Consider the following 16,349-nt stretch of genomic DNA (forward strand, 5'->3'; position numbering starts at 1 on the left):
TAGAATTCTAGGAAATAAATACACAATGTATTTTTGTCCAGAGAAACAGTCTCACATTATCTCTCACACTCACATACAGTCTCTCACAAACATTTTCACTCTCTCATGCAGTCACATGCAGATATATTGGGCTGAATTTTCACAACTTTGTACCTCAGCCAAATTGGTGCCAGAACTTCAATGCTGGAAGTCCCATCCCTGTTCATGAGAGGAAAGGTCTAAAGTTCCCAGGGTCCATTGGAAGAGTCAGGTCCTCCTGTGAGATTGTTAGCAGTAGACTGAATGCGCATTAAAGGTGGATGAGGTTTCTGAGTTTGGAAACGTTTTAAATAATTTAAATCTCTTATCCTATAAATTTTAAAAATAAACAACTTACTGTAAGTCTCAGTTAAAAAAGTGCGGTTGGCAATTTCAATCGATGTTTGATATCATAAACTCAGGGTTAGTGATATGAGATTAGTACTTATTGGCTGCTTCTACAATTTATCCTTATCACAGTCAAAAGCTTGCATGTTGACAGTTTGATTGACTGTTCCAAGTAATTCTAAAGGTACTTGCTTTTTCCGATCTGGGGCCATGAATACAAATGTTTGTTTTTAAAAGGGATTATGTACCTGAAGGGATTTAAATGTATTGAATGGACTTTTGTTAATATGTGTGTTTTTTTCAATGTCGTGAAATCTATAAGCAATATTTAGGAACTTTAATCTATTTTAACTCAGCATGGCTCCAGAGGTCTGCCCACGGTGGATACTGGGTGAGTTGTTATGCAGATAAAAGAACAAAGGGTGGTGGTTGGGGCCATGTGTTGGCAGTAAGTTGGCATGAGGAATTGGTAGAGGGGCATGCTGGATACAACATGTGAAGTGTATGGAGGACTGTGTGATGAATGAGAGTTAGAAGCCCAATCCGGTTAACACTGACCTCCACCCTGAGTGAAAATCTGACCTCTCAGGGAAGCTTCTCCCGAGTCAGGTTTAGGGAGTTGGGATTCCCTCTGACTCTACGCACCAAATTTAGGAGAGAAAATTCAGCCTAATTCTCTCCCACTCAGAATCTCTCTCTCATATACACACACACACACTTTTATGGATCAAATGGAAAAGACTCATCTGTTCTCTGAAATAAGTCCGCATGGTGGACGGTAATGGTTATTGTGACTCAAATCCACATTTAAGACTTATTACCTATTGGATTAGTGCAATTTACACTGACAGTGAATAGTTAAAAGTTCCTTAGGATGCTTATTAGTTATTCAAATTATTAAACATTCAACCGAAGACCAAGCTCGTGTGAGTAGTGCAGAAGCTGGTGTATATGAATGCATTAGTGTGTGATTTTCATCCAACCCTGGTCTAACCTTGCCAAAATAAAGTGGTTCGCCTCAAGAGTGCGGCACCCCCACGAGATCTAGGATACACTTCTGACATTATACTGCCTCAATGTTAGATGGAATGAAAGAGGACTTTAATAGAATGTCACCGTTCTTGGTGGAATCTGCAAAACCTCAGGAAGGCTTCACAGGAAGCCATTCCAGTGATTAATGGCAGTGTCATCAGCTTGCAATTCACAGTTCCATTTTTGGAACTGATGGAAATCCGTCAACGCTGGACAGCGATCATATGAGAAATAAGGCCGATACCAGGCAGACATTATGACACTTAGAGAAGCATGCAAAATCATGGAGACAAGCGTGTGTTTACACTTGAGTAGCGTGGTATCTTCTTGTCTATTTTACTTCTGTGGCAGCTTTACATCCATCCTAAACTTATTATTCTCCAGCTTTACTTTAAACCATTATGGATTCAGATTTAAAAACAATCTAAAAGTTAGTAATATGTTAGAGTTTGGATTGTAAAAGCACAGTTAAAGACTCCGATAGCCAGGCTGTAGCCACAAGAATGTACAAATAATGAATTGCTTTTAAAACAATTTCGACAATAAATAATTGAAAACAAAGCATAATTGAAAATTTTTTCATATCAAATTGAATGTACATAACTGTATTAATTGTAATGAGGGTCAGCCAAGTTGACCTCATAGAATATGAGTTCCCTGATTGGAGCTGTTAATCTGGTCCAATCAGGGAGCCCTGGCTGACAGATATAAACAGGAGATTCAGAGTCTCCTCAGTTTAGGGAACTGACTCTGTGTTGGTTGGTGTTACAGTCAGTATGTTACTGTTAGTTTCTGCTTCCCTTTTTTTGGTGAGGGAAAACCTGATTCCTGAACTGGCTGAATTATTTATCCAGTTTGTTAACTGGCATTCCTTTTAGTGAGGACTGATTGTTAAACTCCTGATGCACATAATGTCTTTCAGGTGTAACTCAGTTCTCATTAGGGGGTTGTTGTTTCACTGACTGGTTACAGCCTGTGTGTTACTCTTTTCTCTTTTTGCTTTTTGAGAAAAGGATAATGTTAATTTTGTGGTAGGGCTTAGCCCTTGGACTCTAGTTTCCTTTTTTTTGTATGTGTCTTCACTGTTTTTGGTGTTTGGACTGAGCCTTTGTGGAAGACATACATTTTACCAGAGGAGCTGTTCCTGTGGGGAGGCCTAGCCCTGGGACTGGGCCTCTGAAGATTGAACACCTGTGTGTGTGTTGGGAGGTGAGCACTTGCTGTATCCTGGAGTTTGGGTGTGGACCAAACCCCTGTGAGTTAACTGCACTTGTACAATGTACTGTTCCTGTGAGTGGGCCTGGTTTTCCAGGACTCCATGGAGACTGAACACCTGTGTGCTATTGCATTTGCTGCCTTTGGGAGTGGACTCTACAATTTAGAGTGGACTCCACTTCTGACGATGCATGCTGTAAACTGGAGTGGACTCTGTTCCTGAGAATGGACTATATTTTTGAAGACTCTATATCTGGACTCTGTGTGTACCAGAAAGGACTCTGTGTGTTTTTTGATAATTAACTGTATTATGACGTTTGTTGGGTTATCACCTGCACTGTCTTGTGTATCCCTGGGTCTGGCAGGCCTTGCTGTGAGCTGGGAGGCTCATGGGTCATCCTGAAAGCTGTCACCCCGAGAGCCGGAGGGTGGGTAGGCCATCCTGTGAACCTGAAGGTTGGTAGGCTGTCCCGAAAGCCAGAGGGTGGGTAGGCCATCCTGATGCCAGTCGCCCCGAAAGCCAGATGGTGGGTAGGCCGTTCTGAGCACTGTCGTCCTAAGAAGGGGTAATCGGGACGGGCTGTCCTAGAGATGGTCAAAAGGTGTCAGAGCAGCCAAGAGCCAGAAGGTGTTTAGGGGCAGGCTGAGATCCGGAAAGCTTGTGGGCTACCCTGCATGCTGTCGTCCCAGGGAAGGGGACGGGCTGTCCTAGACGTGGCCAGAAAGTGTGCCAGGATAGCCCACTGGCCGGACGGTGCATCTCGGTGGGTGAGAGCCCAATGGTACGTAGGGGCAGACCGAGAGCCAGAAGACGGGTAGCCGTCCTCAGCGCTGTCACCCCGGGCGGGCTGTCCCAGAGGTGGTCGAAAGGTGCTGAGGGTGGTTAGTGAAGCCGGAAGGTGGGTAGGCTGTCCTGACCGCTGTCACCCCGGGCAGGTACCGGGGTGGGCTGTCCTAGAGGTGGTCGAAAGGTGTGTCAGGGCGGACCGAGAACTGGAAGGGGCATGGGGTGGACCGAGAGGTGGGTAGGGGCGGGCTGCCTTAGAGTGGTCGGAAGGTGGGGCTTGCTGAGTCTATATTGTATGCACTGCTTTTTTTTATGTAACTAGATTGGCTTTTTATGTACAAATGTCATTGTCGCTGTCTTGTCATATGTGAAACTGGGATTTGAGGTTTGTCCTCATCTCCCTGTAAGCTGGTTGAACCATAGGGTTTGGGGCCTGGCTTTGCTGCTCCTCTCCCTTGTAAAATTGCTGCTGTAGACAGCTGTAAATGTTAACTGTTTTTTTTGTAAACTGTGTTTTGTAATTTGTTTAATAAAATTAAAAAAAACAGGAATGTCAGAGGACCTGGCTCTGAGGGAGCAGTGTCATGGATTCTCCATGTCTGTATAAAGGGTGACTTGGTGAAGAAATACTGACCTCTGTGGAGTTATTTCAGTAACATGGTGTCATATAACTAAATGCCATAGTTATAGTGGACTGAATGGATTCAGATAGGTAGTTGGACAGATATAAAGTGATTCCAAGAAATGCCATACCATAAAAAAAATTGACAAGTGAAAACCAAGGATACAACTGTTTACCGATTTCTGAGTGGCCTGAAATGGGCTTATTGCTAAACGTGTCAAGCTCGTGGTCACAGGTTGTGATGTTAAATAGGTTTCCAATGAAGTGACCTAGATTGTTTCTCATAAGCATTTAAACCAAAGCAAGGGAGAGACTTAGCACCTGAAGAGTCAGGGATTCAACGCAAACCATTTCAGGACAAGAAGTGATACATCTTGTAACTTGTATTCATACTGTGTCAAAAAGGTACCTTGTCAATAAGGGTGTTTTATGAGTGCTTCTGCTCCCCTTGAGTTGGAAAGAAAGTATGCAGAGGGGTAACTAATTCAGAATTGTCCCAATGCAAACTATCAGCATGACTCCAAAAAACTCTGAAAATAAATATTCCATTAAGTGTCATTGCTGCAGGATTTAACTTTGTGACAGCAATCTTGTCTGTGTTTCAGTTTTTTCTATGGGTTTGCTTTCGCTGTACATCAGAAGTATTTAAAACAATTGAAAACATTATTTCCTTGCGAAAAAGGCAGCTAGGCGCTGTTTTTTTATTGGAAGGACATGGAAATCCTGTGAGCTCATTTTCTTTAATTTTATGCCTCTATTTTTATTACTTTTTTTGCTGTCTCTGAGCTCGAGTTGTGATTTGACATCATAACATTGTAAAACAGATTCCTGTGATAGATCTGTCTTGTAAGAAAAGTTTTTCGTGGACACCCCAACAACAGTTTTGATCTTGCCACAGAGAATGGCTGGCCCAGCGTCCTTTACAGACACAATTACTTTTGCAGTGTCTGTGCTGTTGAGGGTTTCAGGATTACTGGCAGCTCGTGTGTCATTCCTCAGTCTGCTGTAGTTTTGATCCATCACCCACTTCGGCTGGCCAGAAAACTCGCAGCTATTAGATGTGCCATGTAAAACCGTCTCTAATTTCTGTGTACCTAACAGTGGCACAGTGTTAGACCAGGCTTCACTAGAATGGGTCAGGGGCTCATTCAACAAATTAGCTGACAGATTAGAAGATGCATTACCTGGAAAGTTCTGACTTTCCTTCATTTTCTTGGGGGCTGCAACTGATAGATCCAGCACACCATCCTGTTCAATCTGTTGACAAAAGAACTCAGTTTTCTTTACAACAGATGTTCTCTTCATGGATAGATCCAGTGCCTCAGTTTCAGTGCTGAACTTACAGTTGACATGTTGATAGTCTTGAACTCCTTGGTGTTGGATGCATTCTGAGACTTTTTGTTCTTCTTTCCCATTTGAAGTCTGGGTACTCCTGCTTGTGGTGCCAGAGCTGGTGGCTTTTCTGGGCACGTCCGCGAATCTGGTAGGCTCTGGATCCTTGGCCACGGGAATGGGGATGGGAATAGGAATGGGGATTGGGACTGGAAGGGGAACTATCACTGGATAAGGGACGAGAAGAGTAGCAGGAGGAACTAACGGGGAGAAAAGCCCACCACAGTTCTGGTGCGGAGAAGAGGAGAAGCTAGAAGCCATGTTCTCAGGGCCTGGTGGGACATTTGGTACTGGGGGTACAGTGCTATGCGAAGGGAAAAAGTCCTGGAGGACAGTAGCAAATCCAGGGATCGGAAGAGGAGGGGGTATGTCATAATCTTGCGTTTGACTTAAAGGTTTCTGGCCCAGTGGTTGGGACTGAATGCAAGGCCCAGTCGTCCCCTGAATAATGTGGTTCTGCACAGAGTTCACAGGGCTTGCGGTAGGCGAAGCCAGCAGCAGTGGTGAATTTAAATGCTGAATCAAATGTTGCTCCAGCAACACAGACAATGGCACTGCACCTTGATTAGTCATTACCCATGGTGCATTACCACCAGGAGGTATCTGCGGTGCTGAGCTCCCAGCCACTTGTAAGTGGATGGGTAGGACCATTGGACTATCTCCTAAGCAAATTGGTTGCAATACAGTAGCAGCTACTTTAAGCGATACTCCATTTGGTGGGTCAGTTTGTGGTGTCATAATAGAAGATGCTGGAACAGCTACTAAGGGGGAAAGTGCTTTTTTCATGAGTCCTGTTGGATTGATATTCCATGCTTCTGCAGTGATGAGCTGGGTCACTCCATTCTCCAGTTTATTGTTTGCAATTGTAGGGGAAGGAGAGTCTGTCACATCCATGGGCAGGTTAGACTGAGCCTCTTTATAAAATCGATCCATTTTATGCTGGTTCAGGCATTTCATACTGCAGAACTGAAGCTTGCTTTCATTGTCACTAGTGTCTACATAGTCTTTGGTGTGGTGGCTGTGTCTGCACCAATCACAGACCTGCAAATTAAGCAAAAAAAAAGTCTTTATTAGTGGCCAAACCTTTTAAAACTCCCTCACCCAATATGGCAAGCTATAGAAGTTGTGCAACTGTTTGATACAACACAATAAATCCTCAACAGCTTAGAATATTATAAACAAGCCATGTTGGAAGGTTTTTTTTTCCTGAACTGATTTCTTTTTTTCCTTGTCTATTTTTGGTCTACCCAGAAAATGCATCAACCCAGACAAAAGACAGGGCAGAGTAACCACTTACATCTTCCCACCAATGTCTCATTGAACACGTTCAGTCTGACAATGAGACACATTTATTGCAAAATTCAGAAGAAATCAATTGAACGGAAGTGGTTAGATTGTGAAAGAGGTAATTACAGAAAATACCACACATCAGGGAGCAAGGAATTGAAAGTGATGTTGATATTGATGAAGTGAGGTAAACTGGAGTGGGAGGAAGATCATTCAGAATAGGATCTCCAGCTGTGGCCAAAAGAGAACATGCTGGAGAAACACAATAAGTCAGACAGCATCTACGGAGAGAGAAAAACAGAGTTAATGTTTCAAGTCTGACATGACTTCTTCAGAACGGAAGGGGGTTGGAATAACTCTTTTGTCAACTGGTAGGGTCAAGCACTGATGGGTATGCATCTGGCAGATGCAGAAAATAAAGTTTCCATTCACCATATGCCCAGTTAATTCTGCTGGGGCAACAGCACAGGTTTTAGAATTAGCCTCGTTCGTCTTGGGTTATGAAAAGGAAGAACAGACTAGGGTTCTGTTCCCTACTTTCTGACATCTCCTGCATTGCAATGGCCCCAACTTCAATGTATGAATATATGAATGGGGCAGGAAAGTCAATAATCACAGTTTCCTATGTTTATCCAACCTCTGAACACTCATTGCCTGCATGGACTATTTGATAAGGTGTTGATGGACTGCAAGTATCAGTGGACCTATAACTCAATATCTCAACAACAGCAGTACAGAAAACTTTAGTTCAAAACAAACTGAAGATTCGCTTTGGCAGGAACTGGATGATATAATAGCTTAATACTTAGCACACATTATCATAATGATTGACAGGTGAATGATATCATTAGCTAGATTTGCAGATGACAAAACACTTGCAGTTCAGAACAGAAGAACTAATAGACTGGTAACAGCAGACAGGAACCTTGGAATGAAAGTGAACAGCACAAAACCAAACTGACATATAACTCAAAGCACCAAAAAAATTCATATATTCAAAGAAGGAAGAGAACTAGAATAAGTGCAAGAATTCAAGCATTCAGGAAACATGATATCAGCTGATGAAGGTGAAACAAAATCAATAACACGACCACATTTAGTAAAAACAGAGTCACGAACAGGAAGCTGAATAAGAAATTCACCAAGCGACTTGAATGGAGTTTGCTGTGGAATATGATTTTGTATGGATGGACCCTATGGTAGGGGAGACCAACTTGCTAAAAATGTGGGTTTGGAGGAGAATGGAAAGGCTCTGCTGTGCAGAACAAATAACAATTGATGAAATTCTGCAGAGAGTAAATGATCAAAGAAAGAACACAATTAGGAGAAGACAGACAAATGCACAGGACACAGTTTGAGAGGAAGCTGGCTTGTCAGAGGCAATATGGAAGAAAGACTACAAGGAGTAAGACAGCTTAAAAACCAAAGGAAGTTATCGGCAAAAGAAGGGAATGGCACAGCATTGAGAAACATCAATCGAGTTTGATCAGGCAAAAACCTGAGTTTGGGCAGGGCACACATGATGATGATGATGACCATGTTAAAGCCCAAATCATTTAATGTTTCAGCAAGTCCTTTCAAGTTAGGTTATACTCATCTTCTTTAATTTCCTTGTTGGATGGTTGGGCATTCCAAATGTCCCCATTCAGTTATACCTTCCCCCTGTCCTATTAAAATGCTTCAAATACTGTTACAGAAAAACACATAATTAACTGACGGCAAATGGCTCCAGGGAAAAGCACTTGATGAATCAACTTGTGTTGGAAATGAGGAAGTGTCATACACTTTGCATCATCATGACTGCATGCATCAGTGATGTTATATTTTTCAAGAGGATTTACATTTACTAATACACAGAAAGGCATGACAAGCACTTTCTTTAAAAAAAAAGATGTGCTGTGTCAGTGGTGAGGTAGAACACTGCACAAATTTTATTTTTCTAGCTTAGTCTGTGGCATGTTCTCCAGAAGCTCTTCATTTCCAGCATTTTATTTGGTGTGTTGTGTAAAGTTTTGGAAAACATGTATATATAATGTCCACAAATATACACAGCACTCAGAGACACACAGCTGTGTAGACATAATTTTGACCATGGCCGTGCGCACTGTAAATTGATGATTTTTTTTTAAAAATGAACTTATTTTTTCTAATCAACCTATTCAAAGATGTTATTACACACTGGAGCAGATAGGACTTGAACACGTTTTGACAATAATACAATGGCAGCATTCAGGAGACACAACACCCGAACGTGTGCCACATTGCCATCCAGTGGTCACCTCAAACAGTACATGACGGACGGTACTGCAAAATTAAATCAGGAATGTTGATATAGCAAGGAATAAGGCCAATTCTGATCGAAAAACACAACTGAAAAATGATAATTTGCATGTAATGTTTGTGGATAATTTGTGTATACCCCTACATAAAACAGTTGTCACTAATTAGATATGTTTCCTGACTCAGATACAGTTGTAGAATGTGTATAGGGCAAAATACTAATAGAAATTGATGAAGTCTGTATTCACATATTCTTGATATTTCCCTCTTGCTATATCATCATATTTTCTTCTACCGATCATATAGATGGGCTTTATTACATTTAATGACTCAGTTAAAAATGAGAATATAGAAATATAATATGAGGCTTGAGATTTACGATCATCCTGGCCAATATTTAGGTATATTTTAATAGGATATTATTTTTAAAATGTTTCTCATTGCAATATATGTAACTTATGGAAACTATCGTCACCAGAGTTTGGCCTTAACTTTATGTGCTTTTGGAATTTAGATCTGGTCCCTCTCATTAATAAACATGGATGTATAACCCTGAGAAAAAATTAATAAATTTTAAAAACTGCATCTTCACCTTGTCAGATCTGACTTTAATGTCCTACTTCCTCCCTCTGCACTATTCACAGCTGCCATGACTTGGAACAGCGAGCAGTTAGAAAGAAACCATATGTCACTTTGCCCTGCAGCACAGGCAGTTTCTCAACAATGTGGATAATTGCTCAGGTATGTCCTCTCCACAAGGATCGGGGCAAATCCAATTATCACCCAATCTGTCTATGTCCCATCATCATTAAAGTGATGCCTACAAGCAGCCAGTCATCATAAGTGGGAAGTAATATTCACGCCACTCTCTTGCGACTCGTGTCCCAGGGATATGCAGAGAGAACACTCACCAGGTCCTATTGTGAACTGAACTGTATTACAAATGCTTCTAAAATGTGTGCTGCTGCAAGCTTCCAGCTAGTTTCTCTTTCTCTAAACCTCACTCACGGGCTGACAGACAGCACACAACACAGCCAGCAGTCAGTCAATATGACACACACAATCAGAAACCCAAACAGCTCAGCAATATGCCCACAAGTTCTGGGAAATGACCAGCTCCAACAAGAGTGAGAATGTAACTACCTCCAGTGCAATTTGAAGTTTGATTTCTCACTTAAAACTGGGCTCACCATTCACCAGAAATCTAATAGCCAGATACATAGTACACGTAGCTACAGCAGCAAGTCAGATACTGGGCACTGTACAGTGAATGAGTTGCTTCCTGACTCTCCTAAGCCTTTTCACCATTTGTGATTGGCAAGTCAGGAGTGTGAGGGAATACTCTCCAATTGTTTGAATACGTTATGTGTTAATTTATGTTACAATATAACAATGATGTTAAGAAGCACTATCTCACCCAGGAAAAAGCTGTCCTCTACTCACCACCTTAAATATTCACACCTTCCACCAACACAGCTATAAGTGGAAGCCTATAGGAAGCGCTGCTGTATCTTATGGCATTTCAACAGTAATTTCCAAACCTGTGCCGGACAAGGGCAGCAGACACACTATTGATTGATTAATTGATTGATTCATTCATTCATTTTTGTCACCTATACTGAGATTCAGTGACAAGTGTTGTTTTGCTTGCTATACAAGCAAATCATACCTTACAAAGAACATCAGGGTAGCAGAACAGAGTGCAGAATACAGTGTTATAATCACAGAGAAGGTGCAGAGAGAGAAATCAAAATTAACATTTGAGGGGTCTGTTCAAAAGTCTGATGACAGCATGGGAGAAGCTGTTCTTGAATCTGTATTCAAACTTTTGCCCGAGTGGAAGAGAGTTTAACCGGGGTGGGAGGGGTCTTTGATCATGTTGGCTGCTTTCCCGAGGCAACAGGAAGTGTAGATGCCATCAATGGATGGAAGGCTGGCTTGCGTGACGTTCTGGGCTGTGTTCACGATTCTCTGTAATTTTTCTGTGGTTTTGGGAAGAGCAGTTGTCATCATTCACGTTCTTTCCCATGCTATGCCATTCATTAACTGTCACTGGGTCAAAGTTATGGACTTCTCTCCTTAAGACATAGGGAAAAGGACTTGGTACAACTTAGGCTGCAGGCAGCAAGCTTGGGTTTGTAGAAAGTCATTAATGGGAGACTGGCTGGGAATGATTTGAAGGTAAAATCATCCGTTAACAACTGGCCAGCTGCAGCCATTGGTTATCAGATTGTCTTTGGCTTCTTGAAGTCTAACACTATCCTCCAATTACACTACACTTCCAAGTTGTCTGAAAATGCACCAATTCTGGGTCATTGATAGATACCAAAAAGGAGATTAGGAAAAATGAGAAGGAACTTGCTGAGAAAGGGTGGCTGGAAAGAGGGTTTTAAAAATGGTTTAGAGATAGTATTTCAAAGAGTGAGATCTACACCAAATTATTCATGGGACAGCAATCAGTGACAGAGCAAATCCACCAGAGAATTGTCAGTTCCCATCCACTCACAGCAACAGGTGACAGGTATGTGGTTCACTTCCAAAAGAAGCACAGTGAATGTGAACAGTTAAAAAGGCCGAAATTCCATCAATTTGTTGTGTGAAAAGGTGTTGATAAAATCAAAGTCCATTGTACAACTTTACTTTGAAATGAAATGGTTGGCAGTCAGTCAACAGTAATAAGAACACAGTAATAATGAAAACGAATGAATATTTATATTCCCCTAACCGTTTTGAGCCTGGCTAAACTACCTCAAAGTGCTAAAATTACTTATATTCATATTTTATTATATTTATAAAGCTGCTTTGTAGTCCAAGCATGAACATACATAATGACCCCTTTGAGCTACATTGTAATCATTAAATTGTTCTCTTGAATTCATGCACAATAGATTTTATTTTGCAAGAATGTCACGTTAGTTCAGTTGCTTCCAGACCTCCATTAATCTTATTTTTGTTCAGAGACCAATTTAAGGCCGGCTATACAATTTTCCTCTCTCCCACCAACCTCCTGAACCCAGAGATACCCTTGGTAGCTACTGAAGTGGGAATCATTAACAAGAACCACTTTCCCATTCTCCAGCCACTGCACAATCTTTGTGGAGACAAAGCTCCACCTTCACATTAGAGGAACACCCTCCTTCCGATAGTCAGAAACAACACAAGTTATAATGGGGAAAACCAATTAAAAACATATTTTGGTTCTGCCTTCACAAAGGGGAACACAAATAACATCCCCAAGATGTTAGTGAATACAGCACCTAGTGAGAAGAAGGAACTGAAGGAAAGTATTAGTAGGGAAATGGGATTGAGGAAATTGATGGGATTAAAGGCCAATAAATCCCCAAGGCTTGATAATTTATCTCCCAAAGGTACATAAGGAAGTGGGATATATTGGTGGCCACCTTGCTAATGTAGCCCCCTCCTATATCAAAAAGGAGATAGAGAGAAAATCAGGAGCCATAGACTGGTTAGCCTGGCATTGGTGGTAGGAAAAATGCTAGAGTCTATGAGAAAAAAAATTTAACAGTCAAGCACTTGAAAAACTGTAGAAGGCTTGGATGGAGTCAGTATGGATTTATGAAAGGGAAAACATGCTTGCCAGATCTACTGGGCATTTTGTGAGGCTGTATCTTGTAGAGTTGATGAGACGGAGCCAATGAATTTGGTTTACTTGGACTCTCGGAAGGCTTTTGGTAAGATCCTACAGAAAAGATTAGCATGTAAAATTAAAGCACATGGGATTGGGGGGTTGTATGCTGACATGGATAAATAATTGGTTGGACGTCAGCAAGCAAAGAATGAAAGGGTCTTTTCTACGTGGAAGACAATGACAAATGGAGTACCAAAGTAATCAGGGCTTGGACCTTGGTATTCATAATCTTAATAGTATAGATGATAGAACTAAATGTAATATGTCCAAGTTTGTGGATGACCCAAAGCTGGATGGGAGAGTAAACAATAAAGGTAGTGCAGAGATGCTTCAGTGTGATTTGGACAAGTAGAGTGAGTGGGAAAATGCATAGTAGATCAAGTATACTGCAGATAAGTGTGAGGTTATCCACTTTGGCAGCAAAGGTCGGAAGGCAGATTGTTATCTGAATAGCGATAAATTGGGATAGAGGGATGTCCATGCCTCCTGGATGTCCTTGTACACCAGATGCTGACAGTGAGCATGCTGGAGCAGGAGGCGATGAAAAAGGAAAATGGTATGTTCGCCTTCATCATGAGAAGGTTAATGTACAGGAGCAGGGATTTCTTGCTGCAGTTGTACAAGGACTTGAGACTATAGCTGGAATATTGTGTGCAGCTTTGGTTTCCTTATCTGAAGTGGGATGTTCTGACTATGGAGTGAGTGCAACAAAGATCTTCCAGTCTGATTCCTGGGATGGCAGAACTGATGTATAACAAGTGACTTGATCATTTAGGATGACATTCATTGGTGTTTAAAAGAATGAGAGGGGTGTCTCTTAGAAACCTATAAAATTCTAGTAGGATTACACAGGGTAAAAGAAGGATTTTCCCAATGACTGGGGAGTCCAGAATCAGGGGTCACAGTCGAAGAATATGGAATATGCCACTTAGGATTGAGATGAAGAGAAATGTCTTCATACAGAGCGGTGAGCCTGTGTAATTCTCTGCTACAGGAAGCAGTTGAAGTGAAAACATTTAATATTTTCAAGTAGGAGTTAAATATAGTTCTAATGGTTTAAGGGATCAAAGGGTATGGGGAAAAGGATGAACAGTGTACTGAATTAATGATCAGACATGGTCATATCGAATGGAGGAACAGGCTCGAAGGGCCAAATGACCTACACCTGCTTTTATTTTCTATGTTTCAAATTATGTGGCATGACCACTGTATAAAATGGTGTCATTTCAGAGTGGAGCTAGCTGGTCAAAACCAGACATCCAGGAAGTGAGTGCTGTGTGCTATCAGCAGCAGCAGAATTGTACACCACCCACAGTCTGTAACCTGGCATTTCCGTCTCTCTACCCTTGCTCTACAGCCAGGGAAACAGCACTGCTTCAATGCGGACTGTGGATGAGCGTGCCAAGAGCACACTTGAGATCTCACTTTGGTGAAACAAGAACTCTGGACGGCATGAAGATTAAACAGCAAAAGGACCATTTAAATGGGCAAAGCCAAGAAGTTCCACAACCAAGAGATCAGATCAAAGCTCTGCAGTCCACTTCTGGACAATTAAACAATTTAATCCGAGGAAGAGGTTCTGTTAATAGCCGCATCCTTGAGGAAGTAAGGAACTTTAGAAATGAAGCATTTGGGTTTAGGATACTCCCTTGCGAATCTCCTGAAGCCATTCCCTGGGACTGAGATGATTGACAACCAACAAACACAACAATGCCTTATACTTGGCATGACTCTAACTATTTTCACTCTTGAGCCCACCATTACAATTTTTGAAATATAGTCATTCCTTCATTGACTCTGGGTCAAAATCCTGGAACTCCCTCCCCCACAGCACTGTTGCTATTACTACAGGAGGTGGACTGCAATGTTCCAAGGGCACCTTTGCCACCAGCTCCTCCAGAGATATTAAGGATGGACGCTAAGTATTGATCTTAGCAGCAATGCCCATATCCACTGAATAAATAGACCCCATTTGTATGGATAATGTTATGAAGTCAAGCAAAGATGATCTTGAATATTAACTACAAAAACAGAAATTACTGGAAAAGCTCAGCAGGTCTGGCAGTATCTGTGGAGAGAAACCAGAGTTAATGTTTCCGGTCGAGTGACCCTTCCTCAGAACATTGAATACAAAGCACCTCTGCTTCAATCTTGCAATGAAGCAATTGAATGGAACAACAGGGTAGGGTATGGGCTTGAACAGTAGCAAAACATGATGGATTCGGGAAGGCTTAAGTCAAAGTAGAATATGCTGAAAATACTCAGCTGGTCAGACAGTATCTGCGGAAGAAGAATTAGAGTTAATGGGTAAGGATTCCAAACACCATCAAGCTGTGCAATGAAGATGGATGGGGCTTAGAGTCATTACAACCAACATCAGCCATTTTGACCAAGGTAACTTTAGGCCAATAGGGCCAGCTGCCTCTAGGAAATAGGCTGCCAGTTCAGCTCATTGAAGAATTTCCCAGTCAGACTTAAACTTCCAGAAGTAACAGGGTGGGGTGAAGCTGGGGGTGGGGGTGGAAGTGGGGTTTGGGGAGTTGGGGGCATTGGTTGAACTGATTGGAGATGGGGGAGCCAAGGTGCCAGGGTTTGGGCAGCAGAGGCTGACTGGAGAGAATCACTTGCCCTGACTCGCTGGCACTCCTGCCACCATAATGGCGCGTGGATATCTTATCTGATTCCTACTTGGAATGTTTTCCTGAGACCATAGCAACAATCCAGCCCCCATTCCAGGTTGATGACCTCCGTTTCCATGGATACTGCCTGGCGGGTGGGGTTGGGAGCTGTAAGGCTGTGCGACGTACAATACCAGCTTTCAATACTAAGAATTCCATCTCGCCTAACTCACAACCGCAAGAGTAAAATCAGACAGAGGATGACTCTAATATTCTGACTTCAGGTGACTGTTGTCACTGGGTAAAGAGCCCTAATAGGGAACTCCTTCCCTAACGGAATTGATGGTCTACCTACATCAAATAAACTGCAGCTCACCACCACCCTCGTTACAGGAATTCAGAATGAGCATATATGCTGGCCCACCAGCAATGTCCATCTCCCCTGAATGAATAAGATAAGTATGTTTCCATGCAGTCAAGAGTGCAGTGCTGGAAACAAACAGCAGGTCAGGCAGCATTCGAGGAGCAGCAGAAACGTCGATTCCCCTGCTCCTCGGATGCTGCCTGACCTGTTGTGCTTTTCCAGCACCACAACACTCCACTCTGATCTCCAACATCTGCAGTCCTCACTTTCCCCAAATATGTTTACATGGCAGTTTTATTAAATGATGATGTATTTTGTGAGCCTATTGAACAATGAGAATCTAATTAAGAGGCAGATATTACGCAAATAAGAGGGCTCCTTATAATGGAGCTGCAGCACTTGAGGGCTCCACTTCATATCTTTTACATCCTAGGCCTCCTTGGAGTAACTCCCTGCTTATTCAAGCCACACTTTGTTCTTTTCACCTGCCTTTGAGGGGCTAGTTCTTTAATAGTGACCTTGGGCAAGCTTGAGTGCCCAACAATGAGGCCCCCAATTTGCTGCAGGATTTCATTAACAAACCAAATCGAAAGATTGTGAAACTAGCAGTGAAAGGATTAAGAAGGAAATGTAAGTTCAATGGCCGAATTCAATGTCAGATCCGGTTCAGAAAGAGAAGTCCAGGTGGGAGAGAAAGGTTGGATTTGCAGAGAATAAACATCAAAATGAAAAAGTTA

General features: G+C 42.1%; 1 protein-coding gene across 4 annotated transcripts in view; it reads right to left on the reverse strand.

Moving 5' to 3' along the window:
• Positions 1–3,906: 3,906 nt before the first annotated feature.
• Positions 3,907–16,349, reverse strand: part of LOC122554987 (retinoic acid-induced protein 2-like) — a 77,783-nt gene continuing 65,340 nt past the window's right edge. For all 4 annotated transcript variants that reach the window (XM_043700491.1, XM_043700493.1, XM_043700489.1 and 1 more), the window contains exon 2: positions 3,907–6,455. In XM_043700491.1, coding sequence (XP_043556426.1) covers positions 4,686–6,455 — 1,770 coding nt within the window. In that variant the 3' untranslated portion in view covers positions 3,907–4,685. The remainder of the gene's footprint in view (positions 6,456–16,349) is intronic.

Source organism: Chiloscyllium plagiosum, chromosome 12 (genome assembly GCF_004010195.1).
Source record: "Chiloscyllium plagiosum isolate BGI_BamShark_2017 chromosome 12, ASM401019v2, whole genome shotgun sequence".
Classification (NCBI taxonomy): domain Eukaryota; kingdom Metazoa; phylum Chordata; class Chondrichthyes; order Orectolobiformes; family Hemiscylliidae; genus Chiloscyllium; species Chiloscyllium plagiosum.